At 39.6% G+C, this 16046-nt stretch overlaps 1 protein-coding gene across 1 annotated transcript in view; it reads left to right on the forward strand.

The window, feature by feature from the left end:
• Positions 1–16046, forward strand: part of Cers3 (ceramide synthase 3) — a 122306-nt gene that overhangs the window by 82563 nt on the left and 23697 nt on the right. Inside the window, exon 11 of the mRNA XM_045145508.1 lies at positions 5998–6151. Coding sequence (XP_045001443.1) covers positions 5998–6151 — 154 coding nt within the window. The remainder of the gene's footprint in view (positions 1–5997; positions 6152–16046) is intronic.

Here is a 16046-nt window from a genome sequence, read left to right on the forward strand (position 1 = left end):
ACAACAAACGTATAGTCAGCGTATACTATGATCAGGAATAATTGATAAGGGTCTCCACTTTCTCCATACGTCTTTAATACCTAGCTTGGCACCTTAGCCAGAGCAATAAGACAAACAAAGGAAATAAAAGGGATACAAATAGAAAAGGAAGAAATCAGTGCCCTTATTTGCAAATGATGTGAATACACACACACACACACACACACACACATATATATATATTACCTTAAAAGACTCTAGAAAATTCTTAAAAGTAATAAATGCTTTTAGCAAATTGTTACCTTAGAAAACTAATATACAAAATCTGAAGCCTTTATATATGCCAGTAACAAACAAGCTCAGAGAAAAATCAGGAAGCAATTCCATTCACAATTGCCTTAAAAAATTTATAATACCTAGCAAGAAACCTAACCAAGAAAGTGAATGACCTCTGTAAAGAAAACTGAAATACTCAAGAGAAATTGAATAAGACATGTATAAAAAAATGAATGCAGGTAGAGATAATCATATTAAATGAATTAAGCCAATTTCAGAATGGCAAATACTGCGTATTTTCTCTCTTTTGGTTCCTGAATTGTGCATACATATATACAATCATGTGTGTTTCTACGACTTGGAAGTAGAAAATAAAATTACCCAGAAGGGCAAAAGGGATAAACAGGAGGAAGAAAGAAAAGGAGGGAAGGGGGCCTGAAGGAGAATATGTTCAACACACAACTTATACATGCATGGAAATGTAAAAAATGTCCATAGACATAGTGGAAAAGCCACAGTGAGGATTCAACCATAATCATCAAAAAGAAAAAGAAAAGAAAGTTGATTTTTAAATGAAGATGAGAAAGATCATTGTGTGTCTGTGTTTGTGAATGCAGGTGCATGCATGCCTGGAGCATCTGTGGAGTCAGAGGGCAACCTCAAGTGTCGGTCCTTGCTTTCTACCTGCTTGAGTCAGGATCTGTCTTCTTTCTCCCACTGCATGTGCCAGGCTAGCTGGCCTTCGAGCATGCAGATTCTTGAGTCTTTGCCTACTTTCTTGCTATAAACGCTCCAGGATTGACAGCACCAGTGCTATGTGTCTCTGTGACTGACAGTGCTGTGTGTGGTTGTACATGGGTTCTGAGGCTCCCCTGTGCTTTTCCCACCAAACCATCTCCCTGGCCCTGAAAAACACCTTTTTTTAAAAAAAAATTTTTTTTAACTTTATTTTTATTTATTTATGAGAGAGAGAGAGAATGGGCACACCAGGGCCTCTAGCCAGCCATTGTAAAACCAACTCCAGACCCATGTGCCCCCTTGTGCATCTGGCTTACCTGGGTCCTAGGTAATTGAACCGAGGTCCTTTGGCTTTGCAGGCAAGCACCTTAATCATTAAGCCATCTCTCTAGCCCAAAAGTTTTATTTTTTAAAAAAGATATTTTTCAGGGCTGGAGAGATGGCTTAGTGGTTAAGGCGTTTGCCTGCAAAGCCTAAGGACCTATATTTGATCTCTCACCAGATTCCGTGTAAGGCAGATGCACAAAGGTGGTACAAGAGTCTGGAGTTTGATTGCAGTAGCTAAGGCTCTGGCATGCTAGTTTCTCTCTCTAAAATAAATAAATAAATATAACTTTTTAGTGACAGTTTGCACATATGTATATAATGTGTGCTCATCATAATACTTTCCCATTACCTTTTCACTCTATCCCTTGATCCCCTTTCACAAAATCCCCTCTTCTTTCTAACTAGTCCTCTTTCTATTTTGATATCTTAAAAAAAAAAAAAAAAAAAAAAAACTTTTTTGGCCCTCCTCTGTCATCCATGGCAGAATGTTGATGGGCTTAGTATTGTGCTGATCTTGTGCAGGTAACGAACGACAGCCACTGTGAAGTCATGAATGCAAAGGCCACTTTGTGTCCAGAAGACAGTCTTCCAAAATACTCTCCCCAGCCTCTGGCTGTCATCTTCTTTCCACCTCCTCTTTCTCAGTGTTTCCTGAGTCCTGGAGGGCATGACAGAGAGGTCTCATTCAGCGCTGAGCCCTCAACAGCCACTTATTCTCTGCACTCTGATGAGTTTTTCCCAAATAGTTCTTTTAAGTCAAAGTATTTAAGCTAGGTATCAAGGAGACAATTGATAGACTGGGTTATGAAATATTTTAAAAATTAGTGCTCAGTGGTTAAGATGCTTGCCTGCAGAGCCTAACAACTCATGCTGTATTCCCTACTCTCCACATAAAGCCAGATGCACAAAGTGGTGCATGCATTTGTAGTGCATTTGCAGTGGTGGGAGGCCCAGGCATACTCATCTCTTTGTCTGTCTCACTTGTCTCCATCTCTCTCTGATTGCAAATAAATAAATAAAATTATTTAAAATTTAATTGGCCAAAGTCATATAAATTGTGTTGAAATAAAAGGTAAGACTATGTAACGCTATTTAAAATGATTTTAAAATAGTGTTGATATACTCAGTATGTGAAGAACACTTAGGAGGAAGTACAAAAGTTAGCCGCTGCGATATAAAAACGTCATAATGTGGGCTCGGGGATACAGTTCAATGGTAGGACATTTGCCTAGGATGTGCTCTGGGTTTGATTTTTAGCACTGCAAAAAAAAGTCATAATGAAGCCTATTTTTTTGTACAATGAGTATAAAAATTTACAAATACCATGTATAAAAATAGGGTCATGTAAAATGAAATTGTAAATATAAGCAGCATTGTGTTATTTTAGATAGAGATTGACAAAATACAATCTTCCTCAAGTTATGAGAAAGCAAGTACTATTATGTTGGTTATAAGAATGTAACGGACGGAGACTGAGGAAACAGTTGGCAAAGTGCTTGCTTGCAAGCATGAGGACCTCAGTTTGATCCCTTATACCCACATAAAATGCTGGGTGTGATGGGCAGGCCTGAAGTTCCTGTTCTAGAGAAGCAGAGACAGAAGGTTCCCCGGGGCTCACCAGCTAGCCAGTTTAGCCTAATGGGTGAGCTCTAGGTCAGTGAGAGACCCCATCTCAAAGGAAGTGGGTAGTGCTCCTGAGGACCACACCTGATGTTCTATGGTGTTCACATGCATGTGCACACATGTACACTTACACCTACAGGAGCACACAAACGCTATCTTATCATCTGTCTATCTGTATATAAATAACTGTCTTGTAGGAAAGCCATCAGCTAGCAGTATATCAACATATGTAAAATGAACATCATGTTTGATTCAGGTTCTAGCTTTTAGCTATTTAAATCAAACAATTTTATCAAGCTATTTTTTCAAGTAATTCTCACAGTTTTCTTGATAGTATAATGAAAATTTGGAATGAACTTAAAAGTCTTATCAATTAGGGATTAATTATGCTATGGTATGTTTATGAAATGAATTTTTGTGCAGCTGTTTTATAGATTATATATGAAAGAGGTTAGCAAACTAGGTCACAGGCCACATCTAGCCCAATGCCCTAGTTCTGTTCATAAAGTTTGATTGGACCACAGCCATATCTATTAATTTATGTAATTGTCTGTGTATGAATTAATTTATGTAGTACAAAGTGCCATATAGTTGCCTTCTGATTACAATGGCAAAGTAGTTGCATAGAAACTGACCAGCCCAGTGGCCAGAAGTATGATCATGTCTCAGTTACAAACCTGTTCACTTGCCTCTGACCTTCTGCACTGTTCAGTGACATATACAGGTCTCTGTAACATCATGGGGTGAAAACAACATACGCAGTGAAAATCACATGTTCAGTGTGCTCTTTGTGGTACAAGATCAAATGTAGTGTGCTCTGTGTGGTAACAATCATGTGATGGAAGGTAATATTCTGGGGTATTTGTGAATTAAGCTCTACAATTTTATGTATTTCTTGGGTCTCTATACATTATAGTTACATTTTAATTCAAAAGAAAACTTAAGAGATATCTGCATGAATATGGATAAATGGGTAATATCAATGCTATATAACATTTCTGTCATTGTTTTTAAATAGCCAAAGGATTTGAATTGATAACCTACAAAAAAAATAGAGGGAGAGAAAGATATCCAGCCATTAAGCAAATATAGGGAAAATGTGAAAACGTTGTAAATAATACCAATTGAAATTAGTTTGCGTTTTAAATCAGCAAACTTATACTGGTTGGAAGACTCAAACTTTCATAAGTTTCTGGTGGCCTTACAAATTTTTATAGCTTTATAAAATAATTTGACAATGTTTCAATATTTTTTTACTATGCACTTTGGATTTTTTAAAATTTTTATTTTTTAATATATTTTATTTGAGAGAGATAGAAAGAAGCAGAGGGGTGGGAGGGAGGGAGGGAGAGAGAATGGGTACACCAGGGCCTTCAGCCACTGCAAACAACCTCCAAACGCATATGCCACCTTGTGATCTGGCTTACGTGGGTCCTGGGGAATCAAACCTGGGTCCTTTGGCTTTGCAGGCAAGTGCCTCTCCAGCCCCACTTTGGATTTTTGTACCTTTAGTGTACACTTCATAAGAGTCCTCTTACTTTCAGGAACACATGCATGACTAAAGATACCATGTTCCACTTGAGAAAAACCTTATGCACTAAAACAGTGTTAAATGTTTTTGACATAAATGGATTTGAATGTAAAATCCTCTAAGTAAGGGCTGTATTTACCATGCAAACAAAGCTCTCTGCAGACGATCCCCAGTGCTGATGCGGCCACACAGCAACTGACATTCCCTGTGGCCAGTGAGAACGCAAACCATCTCTTTTAGAGAACTGCTTCGCTCAAATGTCAAGTTAAATCTGCACTTACCAAAGCTGCATCACAATTCTGTCTTACATACTGGTCTTTAAGACATGAGAACTTAAGTTCATACAGCAACATGCATGTGGATCATTATAGCATTTGTCTTCATAACTGTCAAACACTGGAAAAAAAATCTCCAGTGCTCTTTGGTAGGTGAACAGGTGAAGTATCATATATCCAGAGTGGGCTGCCACTCAGTAACAAAAGGAAGTATGTCACTGATAGTCTGGACAACTTGGCTGAATCATGAAGGCACTGTGCCAAGTAAAAGAATGCACACAGTGTCTTCAGATATTATTGCCTTTCATTCTGAAGTAATATATGAAGACACCCTGTACCTTGGGGCAGTTGAACTTGTGTCTAGGAGTCTATTTGTGAAACTGATCAAGTAGACAATCTATTTAGAAAGTAATCATGAAGTTTGTACTTTGTTAAAACATATTTTTCAGTTTTTAATGTTCATTATTATTAACAAGATGTTTTCTATGGATACATCATGTATTGGTACTCTCTTTTCCCTTATCCCTTCCCCCATTCTGTTGGGGCCTCTCCTCACTGGGGTGGCAGGCAGTCCCCATAGGATTGTAGTTTATGCACAATGGGAGCAGTTATTGGAACTTTTACTTTTGGGAAATTATCCATTTATTTATTTTTTTGTTTTTGGAGTTGCTGGCGATTGAATCCTGGCCCAGTATATGCTAGGGACCTGCTCAACCACTGAAGGATGCCCCAGCCTCCTGCCCTCACCTTTGATGCCAGATAAATGTGATTGTATCTTTGGATGCGAACAACCCCATGTAAACATAATTATCAGTCTCATTTGTTTTCATATTCCCTCTCCCCTCCCCCTATAAGTTAAAGGTTAGTGTATGTTGTTCCATTTGCAGGTAACCAGTGTGCATAAAGTATTATTTGTTTTTGTTTAAGTTTCAATTATTGCAAGAGACATATTTTACTTTATTTTTTTAAAATGCATACCTCAGGCTGGCCTTGAATTACTGATCCTCTTGCCTCTGCCTCTTCAGCAATTTCCTACCAGTGTGCACCACCATAACCAGCCAGATTTTATTTTCTTGTTGTTCGCCAATGATTTTTTAAAAATTCTGATTTTTTCCCCTTGCAAATTTTATGGATACCATTGGAAATTAAATCAATGTTTACTTTTGGTCATGAAATCTTTGTTTTCGTGTTGAAAATTCACAAATGCTTTGGCCACAATGAACATTTCCCATCTATTTGGTTTTTCAGGATTTTATACTGCACATTGATTCTGCCTCTGCACTACCTTGAGCCTTTCTTCTCATACATCTTCCTCAACCTACAGCTCATGATTCTACAGGGCCTTCACCTTTACTGGGGATATTTCATCCTGAAGATGCTTAATAGATGTGTGTTCACAAAGGTAAGTGCTGTCCAAGAACTGGGGCTCCTCAGTGGTACACATTATTGCTGCATTAAAGATAAGGTTCAAGCAGCCAAATATTTTGTTCAATTATTGTTCTGTTTTGTGGTCCAGGGTAATGAATGTAGGCCCTTATGTACATTGGGCAAGTGCTTTACCACTGAGCTTTATCTTCAACTTGATTTTATTCAGAGTTTTAATCAGAATCATGGCTCAAACTTTATTTCATTTTAAAGTGCTTGTCATCATACTCTACACTATTCTACCAAGAAACTATTATCTAATTGTTATTAATAACTTTTTCATAGTACGTTATTTGTCATAAGAAAGCCTCTAGAGTTGCTTTTAGGAGTTTAGGTGGAGATAGGCCAGTAGTAAAGTGAATTCCCAGCATGGGCAAGTCTTAGATTTAATCTTCAACATGAGCACAAATAAAAGGAAAAGAAAAAGAAGGCTAGGGGGATGTTTTAGTGGTAAAGTATTTCTCATACAAGTGTTAGGACATGGATTCAAATCCAAGAACCCATGTAAGGCTGGATGCCATAACATATGGCTAATTTCAATGCTCCTGGAGCAAGATGGGAGGTGGAGACTGGAGACTCTTCAGTTGTTTCTTTGCGGATCCTCTAATGAGTCAGAATTTACTTGGGTTGAGACAAACTTTTTGATGATAATTGAGTAATAGTTAAGAGCCTATGTTTCTTGACTGAACATCCAAATTGCATGTTATGCTCTCTCCCTGAGCTTACTTCTACTCTCTGAAATAATGTCCATCATTTGTATTTTGGTTCTGAAAACATCTTTGCTACCTATAGCCATGCATTGCCCAACTATAGATCACATTTGGAGAGATGATTGTTGGGTGAGTTTGTCTTCGTATGAACATCAGAGTCTACTCACACAAACCTAGTTGGGATGGCTTACTACACACATAGGGTATATGTTGTAACCTATTGCTCTTAGAGCCATGATGAACAAAACAAAATGAGGTAAAAATCAAGCAGAAGAAGAATTGGTGAGGCACTGTAAGCATGAGCTATCTGAGACCACTGCTGGGGTAGCACAGCATAAGGTGTTACAATACACTCTGATGTAATATGTCCAAGGGTTGCATTCTGCCTTGTGCATCTGGCTTGCATGGGCCCTGGGGAATCAAACCTGGGTCCTTTGGTTTTGCAGGCAAGCACCTTTAACTGCTAAGTTATCTCTCCAGCAAGAGTTGCATTCTAAAATAATGATTAGAAGTATACAGAAAACACTTAAGCCACTATCATAATAATTTATAATCAAGTCCTATATATAATTCATAATTTTTATACAACTGGTAGTGCAGTAAATTTATTCACTTCAACATCTCCCATACGTGAGTAATGCATCATGCTAGCATGTCAGGACAGCTACAGCCTCATTATATGATAAAAACTTTCACTTTCATCATGATCTTATGAGATCATCATTATACATGTTGATGGTGGTGGTTGATCCAGCCTGGGGTGCCACTCTCCTTATACAGCTTCATTGTGTCATCAGTAACATGGAGGAGTTACATGTATCTAGTAGGCTGGTAATCACGGGGATAGATTCATTTTTTGATCAAATATGACTCATTTTATCCTGAAGTAAGTGTATCTTCCCAGTCACAGTAGAGTTGACAATGAAATAGACATTCTGATCACCAACTTCCGGATTTTCAGCCACCTCTCAGCTTCTAGATCTAGACAGGGATACAGGAAACAGTGCCACATCTGGGATAATTTTTTAAAACAACAAACCCTGGGAGTTCTTTTTTTTTAAACCTAAATTACTGACATGAGCGTGTTTTCTTGAGAATATGACTCTCCTAAAGTTGGAGTGCCAAGAAAAAGAATGGTTGAATGGGTCTAGTTCATAGACATTCTGAATAGTTTTCTTATGAAAATGTTATCTCAAAGTGACTGATACATTTGAAGAAACTGAGGTGTGGTTAAGAACTGGAGCAGTTAGACAACTCATGCATGCAGGAGTTGGCATAAATCAAGAGCCTTCAGCTAAACCTGTAATTCTATCTAGCCAAGCCTCCAGGGACTCCTTGTCCCTATGAAAAAACTGTCTCCTTATTAACTGGTGAATGACAACAATTAAAGCCCTGGGTAGGATCCAGGGAGAGAAAAGCTGGGAAGCCAGAAGATACCCTTGTTTGGTTTCATTGTGATTTTCACATTTCTGGGCTCTAATGGGTCACGCCAGACCTGATTAGAAGCCCCGTGGCCTCACAAGCTGTGGGCAGGGGTCCCTGATTTCCCATGCTGAACTGGAGAAAAGCTGTTTCCAATTGACATTTGACAGCAGTGGTGGAGGCCCCATAGCCCTGATTCTTGCCGGTCCTATGACTTCAGCTGGCTTGCATATGCACTCCCTTTTCCACAGCAGTGGCAAAACTGGCTGTGAAATCAGCGGTTTCCTCCAAAGCCATAAAGCCTCCTTTTAAAGAATGGTATTTGAAGGCAGAGTTGTCTTGCAAAGAAGAGGGGAGTGGCAGAAGCTGACATTCTTAGAAGAATAAGTAAATCCATTCCAACTCTATTTAAAAAGCATTTAGCATCTAATACAACTTCAGTTGTTACTAAGGTGACTGTTCTTGTATACTTTAAAAATTAAATTACAAACCTGGTGTGGTGGCACATGCTTTTAATTCCAGCATTTAGGAGGCTGAGGTAGGAAGATTTCCTTGAACAGGGCTATAGAATGAGTTACAGATCAGCCTGGGCCCAGAGTAAGACCCTGCTTAAAAAAAAGGAATTACAGAAATTCACAGACTTCCAAACTTGCTTTTCATTCTTACAAGAGGGATTAAAAATCTGTCCTTTCAGTTCCTTACACAATGCAGGCTCTTGGTAAATGGTTTTGAGGATGCAAAGGTGAAAAGTTACAAAATAGTATTAATCATTTTGGTCTACATGGATTTTGACAGCAGATTGAAAAGAACATATTTTTTCCAGCAAGCACATTTTTTGTAATAGTCACATCTTATTTTCCCTAAACAACAGTGGCCCTGAGGGCCTTCCACTATTTGCTTTTGCTCATGATATCTTAAAATGAGAATAGCACTATAATTACAGGACTCTGACAGGTAAAAGCCCTACTTAGCAAGCATCTTATTGCTTGAGAACAAGACTTGGCACTGAAACTTGATAAAATGGGTGCTTTTGTGATGAACTCCTAAGCCCAGCATCACATCAGAAACCACCACAAGGTGACATATTCATCTTGTCATTCTTCCTGAAAACATGATAAGTACTTTTAGAGGAAATTAGATGCAACATGGTGCACTTTCATTTACTATTACTTACAAGAACCTGAACATCCTTGAGCTTTGATTTCCTTCTTTATAAATCTCACCCTGAGTCCACTTAGTCCTGACCAATTCACATATGTCTCTGTGACATACTGCACTGGTGAACAGCCAAGAAGTGCAGGGGAGCTAGAGTGTGCAGCCATTAAAGCCAGGCCAGAGACACCAGCCCTTTGGCAACCTGCCCCAGCCATCTGAAACTCAACATGTAGTGTCTCTTAAGTTCACAGAGTAACACTTCACATGCCCTGCACTGATTTAAAAATGAAAGGAATATGCTAGCAAGCATGAGGAAACAGGCCTAGACCAAATTTACATGTTGATCTCATGACAAAGCCACAAGTGGAACTTGAGTCTCTTGACTTGTAATTTTTACCTTTTTTCTTGTTCTTCATTTGAATTAGGGGTAGAAAATTAATAACAAGGACACTAATTTAAAGTACTTGCATGGGGCTTAGCGGTTAAGGTGTTTGCCTGTGAAGCCTAAGAGTACAGGTTCGATTCTCCAGAACCCATGTAACCCAGATGTACATGGTGGTGAATGCGTCTGGAGTTTGTTTGCAGTGGATGGAGGCCATGATGCATTTGTTCTCTCTCTGTGTGTCTCAAATAAATAAAATATTTTATATACTTGCATGAAGTTAAACCTATTAAGTACATAAACCTAGTAATCAAAATATGAGATTAAAATTCAGTACAAATGCATTATCTTGCTTTTGAATTTCCTTCTATGTAAAATTTTTATTTATTTAGATGCAAGAGGAGAGAAAAGAGAGAGAGAGAAAGAGAAAGTATGGGAGTGCCAGAACAAGATCCAAATGCATGTGCCTGGCTTTATGTGGGTTCTGGGGAATCAAACCCAGGCTATGAAGCTTTACAAACAAATGCCTTTAAATGCTTAGCCATCTCTCCAGCCCACTTCTAAATTTCTTAAAAACATAAGGAAATGTTCTGTTACTCAAATCACTTCTGCTTAATTAATCAGGCAGCTAAAAATAAAAGTTCTATAAAGAGTCGGAGTCTAGCTCTTTCCCTTCCTGACTGAGTGATTGTGGGCCTATTAGTTATGTTTATTGCCTCAGTTTCCTTACTTGTAAGCTGGAGATGATGATATTAGTAGCCTTTCAGTGTTCAGCACATGGTGACCACATGATAAATGTAGCTGCCATCATCACTGGCATTATTCCTTACACAGGTTCCTTCTACTGATTTTAGAGAGCCTGAAAATGGCAAGTTGCCCAGAAGTTGGTTCTCAGTTAGGCCTTGAGTTCCACTCATAATGACTGTACAGCTGCTAGTGTCAAGGGCCAGGATCTGTGGCTGCCAGCCAAGGGCACCGGTGACAGTTTCCTGAGTTGTCTTCTGCCAGTTGACTTTCAAGACATACATACCAGATGATCCTTCTTCACACATTCTCTCAGATGTCAGCATGTTAGACAAGAAATATAAAATCCATAACAACTATGAAGCCTCCACATCTCTTTTTACTAGGTAGTAATAGATATTAAATCTGCCCTTTGGGCTGGAGAAGTGGTTAAGGTACTTTCCTGCAAAGCCTAAGGACACTGGTTCCATTCCCCAGAACCCACATGAAGCCAGATGCACAAGGTGGCACATATATCTAGACTAGATTTTCAGTGGCAAGAGGCCCTGGCATGCCTATTCTCTCTCTCTTTCTCTCTCTACACACACACACACACACACACACACACACACACACACACACATATCTGCCTCTCTCTCTCAAATCAATAAAATTTTTAAAAAATATATTTTAAAAAACTGCCCATCAATAAACAAAACAAATGTATTGCAAAGACTAATGATCAAAATCAGCAATTATAAAAACACTCTCAATTTATATTTTTATATGTCTGAATAGATATGCAGATTAACTGATGACTTCTTCAAGAAATAGCAGTGGAATTTTTAAGTAACTGTGTTAAGTTCAAATTTGAATGTCTTTCCACACTGTGCATTCAATTCTACACTACAATAGAATCCTTACAGAGATTTTAGTGTGTAAAGGACTGTTACATGATCCACATTGATCCTGGCTCCTCTTCTGAATGCCTTGCTGTTGTACTGAGTTCATTCCCCATATCCACCTATGTGAACTCCTGTTGTCTTAAAGTCTCATGGTCACTTAACATTATCTCCCATTTACAGAGGAAGAGAGCAAGGAGGAATAAAGAAGTTACATAACTTGCCCAGGGTCTCACAGCAGTGAGGCTCAATCCATGAAACTTGAGATGTTGGAGCCTAGCTGTAAATGGTGTGCTCTTCTGCTTCTCTAGCAGCCTAAGATTTGTGAGTGTGCAGCTTGAAATCATGAGTAGCAGGCATTTTGCAAGTGTGTTTCTGTGTTTCTCTCATGTGTGTTTAGTTTGGTTGTGCTGAGCTCTGACTCTTGTTTTTTGTTATCATTACTTTGTGAATACTTGAAGAATGAATGCCAACTCTTCTGAGAATGTACTCTAGAAAGTCTCATGAAGGTTGTCCATCCCAAATTTTTTTTTTTTTTTTGCTTAACACCATCATGAACTTGTATTTTATAAACCCGAGAGGGAAGAATTGACTAAAAGAATCAGAGTTGTATAGACCACCGTCTTCATGGTCTAAGATACAAAAGAAAGAAATGTATGGTGAGGGAGAGGCAGGACTTGTGGGTGAACCCATCTCTTCCCAGCTGCCCTGACCCCAGGGAAGTTCTGCTACTTTGTCCTTGGCCCATATTATACTCACAGGTGCAATAAGAAAACCAAGATAAGTCTCAGAGAACAACTCAAGCACACATTCCCACTTTGATATGGAACCAGAGCTGAAAGGAAGGGTTTATCTGGCAGAGGCTTTAAGGAGGAAACGGGTACCCCATGGCCATGCAGATCAGGAGGGGAGACTACATAGTTATCTGGTGTTCATCTTTTCTACCCTAGAATAACTACCCAAATATGTTTTTGTACTCAGATATTCAGTTTATTTTTGCAAGCTGTTTGGAAATTGTCCTTGTTTTTATTGAGACTCTTCTTTCTGTTGGGACCATGGTGTGAAGTCCACATTCAGGGCTGCACTGCCTCTCTCTTGCTGATGACACCAGCATGTCTTTTTCGGCTCTTAACTCCAGGCAAAGCAACCTCTGGTGGAAAAAGATTATATTAGAATTTTTTAAAGTTAAACCTATGGTCTGGGGAAAGGGATAAAGTAAAACAGCATGTCACTTCAGCTTTTGTCAATCCATTCTATTTCTGTAGAAATAGCTCTAAGGCAACTGGATACCAGAGCTGGGGAAGAGTCCAGCTGCTAAATCTCCATGTGGAATTCTCTAGCCTCTCATCCATGAGATTAGATTGCCTGCGAATTAAATACATGATTTGCCGTAGTCGCTTCACCATATAGTAACTCCCTTTGCGCATTGTTAAATTTCTTATCTATCATGATTTCTGAGAGTGGCTTTCAAAATACTGGTTCAGAGCTCAAGAGATGGCTTAACGGTTAACACAATTGCCTGCAAAGCCTAAGGACCCGTGTTTGACTCTTCAGGTCCTATGTAAGCCAGACACAATGTGACACAGGTATGCAATTTCTCACATGAACACCAGTTAACGCATGCATCTGGAGTTCCATTACATTGGCTGGAGACCCTAGTGTGCTGATTCTCTCTCTCTCTCTTACATTAAAAAAATACTAATTCAAAGTACTAGTGCTAGACTAGTCATTTGACCAATAGGAAGTAAATTGAGCTGTTGCTAAAGAGGAGCTGCCTAATGCAAGCATCTCACTGGTACCTGTGGATTTACATTAGTGACTCTGATGGCCTCTGAGCTATCTGTCACATCTTGTTTTGATTGGAAAGAACAATGGGGGTGGGGAAGGTCCAAGTAGAAACAAATCCGAGAAGCTGTCATATTGCTTGTACCTATGATTTTTAAAATCATTTCCCAAGAATGCAATGAATTTTCATATAATCCCAAAAGGAACAGATCATCTCCATTTTCTTAGCAGTGAGTCAGGCTCATACACACATGCACATAAACACCACACGGAAATGTCTTGTATGGAATCTGAGCCTCAGACAAGGGGACAAGCACAATTCATGACTTCTTAATAAATCTACACATTCACTCCAGGAAGTAAAAGTTTTATTAAGGGGCTCCTAGGCCAGAGAGATTGGTAAAAACAGGTGTGAGAGAGACTCCATGCTGGTCCACACTCCACTTGTTAATCTCCCACTGCATTCTGTGGCCACATCCTGTGTCTGCCTCCTCACTACCCCTAAATCTGTCTCAGAAGAGAGCTTCACGTAGCACAAAAGAAACATTATTCCTGAAAACAAAGACAAAGTAAAAGATATTAGTTTTTAAAACATTTTCATTTTGATTTATCACATGGGCATTAGCGCCTGGATGATTCATGATGCAGATGGCTTGCTCCTGAGCTGTTTGGAGAACAGCAAGCACGCCATCTGCAGCATGCAGGCCCTCAGAGGGGCTGTCTTGTCCAGCGGTGTCTCCTTACCGCATGGAACAGCTGGGAATTCCCAGGAGAGCAGCGCTGGGCATGAGTTTTTCACATGACTCCGTGGCCTGCCTAAGATCTGACCCAAGAGCTGTCATTATCAATGGGTCTTGGACTTGCTGTTGTTCCAAACAGCTGGTATGTGTCTGTTTCACTGTAAACTTGGAAACATGCATTGTTCATGGAAGTGGAATTGGCTACCCTCTGTCACTTAGCTGGGTCAGACCACTACCCATCCCAGCTACAGTAGACACATTGACCAATGTCAGAAATGACCTGTCAGTGATGACTGCATGGTAGCTAAGTAATTTGCATTTCAAAATACATACTCATGTCCACTTACTTGAGTATGAGATGGGATGAAGGATGGTAAAGGAACTTAGACTGTGGAGAGGCTCCAGGACCCTTCTTTCCCAGAGGACCAGAGGAAGGAGGGGGAGAATAAACCTTGTGTGGCTGGACAGGAATCCTGAAGAAGCATGGCCTACTTTGAAGCTTTTCTTCCAGCACCTTTATTTTTCGTCCTATGTCCAATGTGTGTGTGTGTGTGTGTACACAAGAGCCTTTGGATAGAGAATTTGGATGCGATGCAGCTGCAAGGAAGGCCTTCGCCAGCCCTACAGAGAGCTCTGGAGCTTGGTGACCTTTTAGAGATGTCTGTTCGAGGCAACTCCACCATTAAGTTACCACTTAATATGAGCTGCTTTCTTCTATTGGAGGGGTGAAACAAGACATGGTAGCTTCCGGAATCCCAGGATAACACCAGAGAGAGAGGTGGTCATCAGCCTCCTGCCACGGGGACATTAAAACTGTGGGCCTGAGGGCCTTCTGGGCAGCACACAACCATGTGGCCTTCTGTTTGCACCTTTGTGCCTCTCTGCTGATACCTGATGCCAGTCTCAACTTCACTTTTTAAAAACTGTTTTCTCATTGGGATTAATAACTGTTCTACTTTTCTTGCAGAGCTGTAGTGAGGCTAAAATGTTCCATGTGGACTTTCTGTCTTAGACTGTGAGGTCTAGAGTAAAGAGTGGCAGTGTCAGAGCTGTGGTCCATGTGTGCCATAGTTTCCAGACTCTTCTCCATTCCGGTGATTGTTTCCTACACCTTAATCTTCATTTCTTTCAGGCTGTGTGTCATTTCTTCTTTTATTATTATTTTTTTTTATTTTAGAGAGAGAGACACTGAGATAGAGAATTGGGCCTCAGCCACTGCAGTCCTACTTCAGACACTTGTGCCACCTAGTGGGAACATGCAAACTTGTGCTTTCCTCACCTTTGTACATCTATCTTACATGGGATCTGGAGAGTTGAGCATGGGTCCTTAGCCTTCGCAGGCAAGCACCTTAACCACCAAACCATCTCTGCAGCCCTGTGTGTCCTTTCTTGATGTGTGAGAAACATATTCTTGAGCCCAACCCACCCAGTGGGCATGGACACTTCACTGAGATATCTGATGAGAAACCGGCCACATTCTGGGTTGTGGGGTGAACAAAAACAAGATCAGAGAGCTAGAAGAGCCTTGCCCTAAGAAGGGGGCTGGAAACCAGAGTGATCCTCCCACTTTCTTATCTCCAGAGTGCTGGGATGAAATGTATAGGCCACCATACCCAACTTTGTTATTTGTTTCTTATTGCATACAACTATACATGTATTTAATTATATATAAATAAATTTCATATTGTTAGCCTTTGTTTTGAACAGTTATTATCTAAAATTATTTTTAAAAGAAAATGTTAAATGCCTTTTATGTTTACTTACAGACTTACCATTTTACTCTCTGAATTCCTTTAGGTACATACAAATGTCCCTTTTGTATCCTGTTCTTTCTGTCTTTTTCTCTCCATGAAAACACTTTTTTTTAAATAGTATAGGACTGATGGTAATTAATTCACACCACTTCTCTCTGTATTAAAATGTTGTTTTTTCCTTTACTTAAAAAATGTTTTCTTGGGCTAGAGAGATGGCTTAGTGGTTACGGCACTTGCCTGTGAAGCCTAAAGACCTATGTTAGACTCTCCATGTAAACCAGATGCACAAGTGCAAAATT

This window comes from Jaculus jaculus, chromosome 3, assembly GCF_020740685.1.
Source record: "Jaculus jaculus isolate mJacJac1 chromosome 3, mJacJac1.mat.Y.cur, whole genome shotgun sequence".
NCBI lineage: Eukaryota > Metazoa > Chordata > Mammalia > Rodentia > Dipodidae > Jaculus > Jaculus jaculus.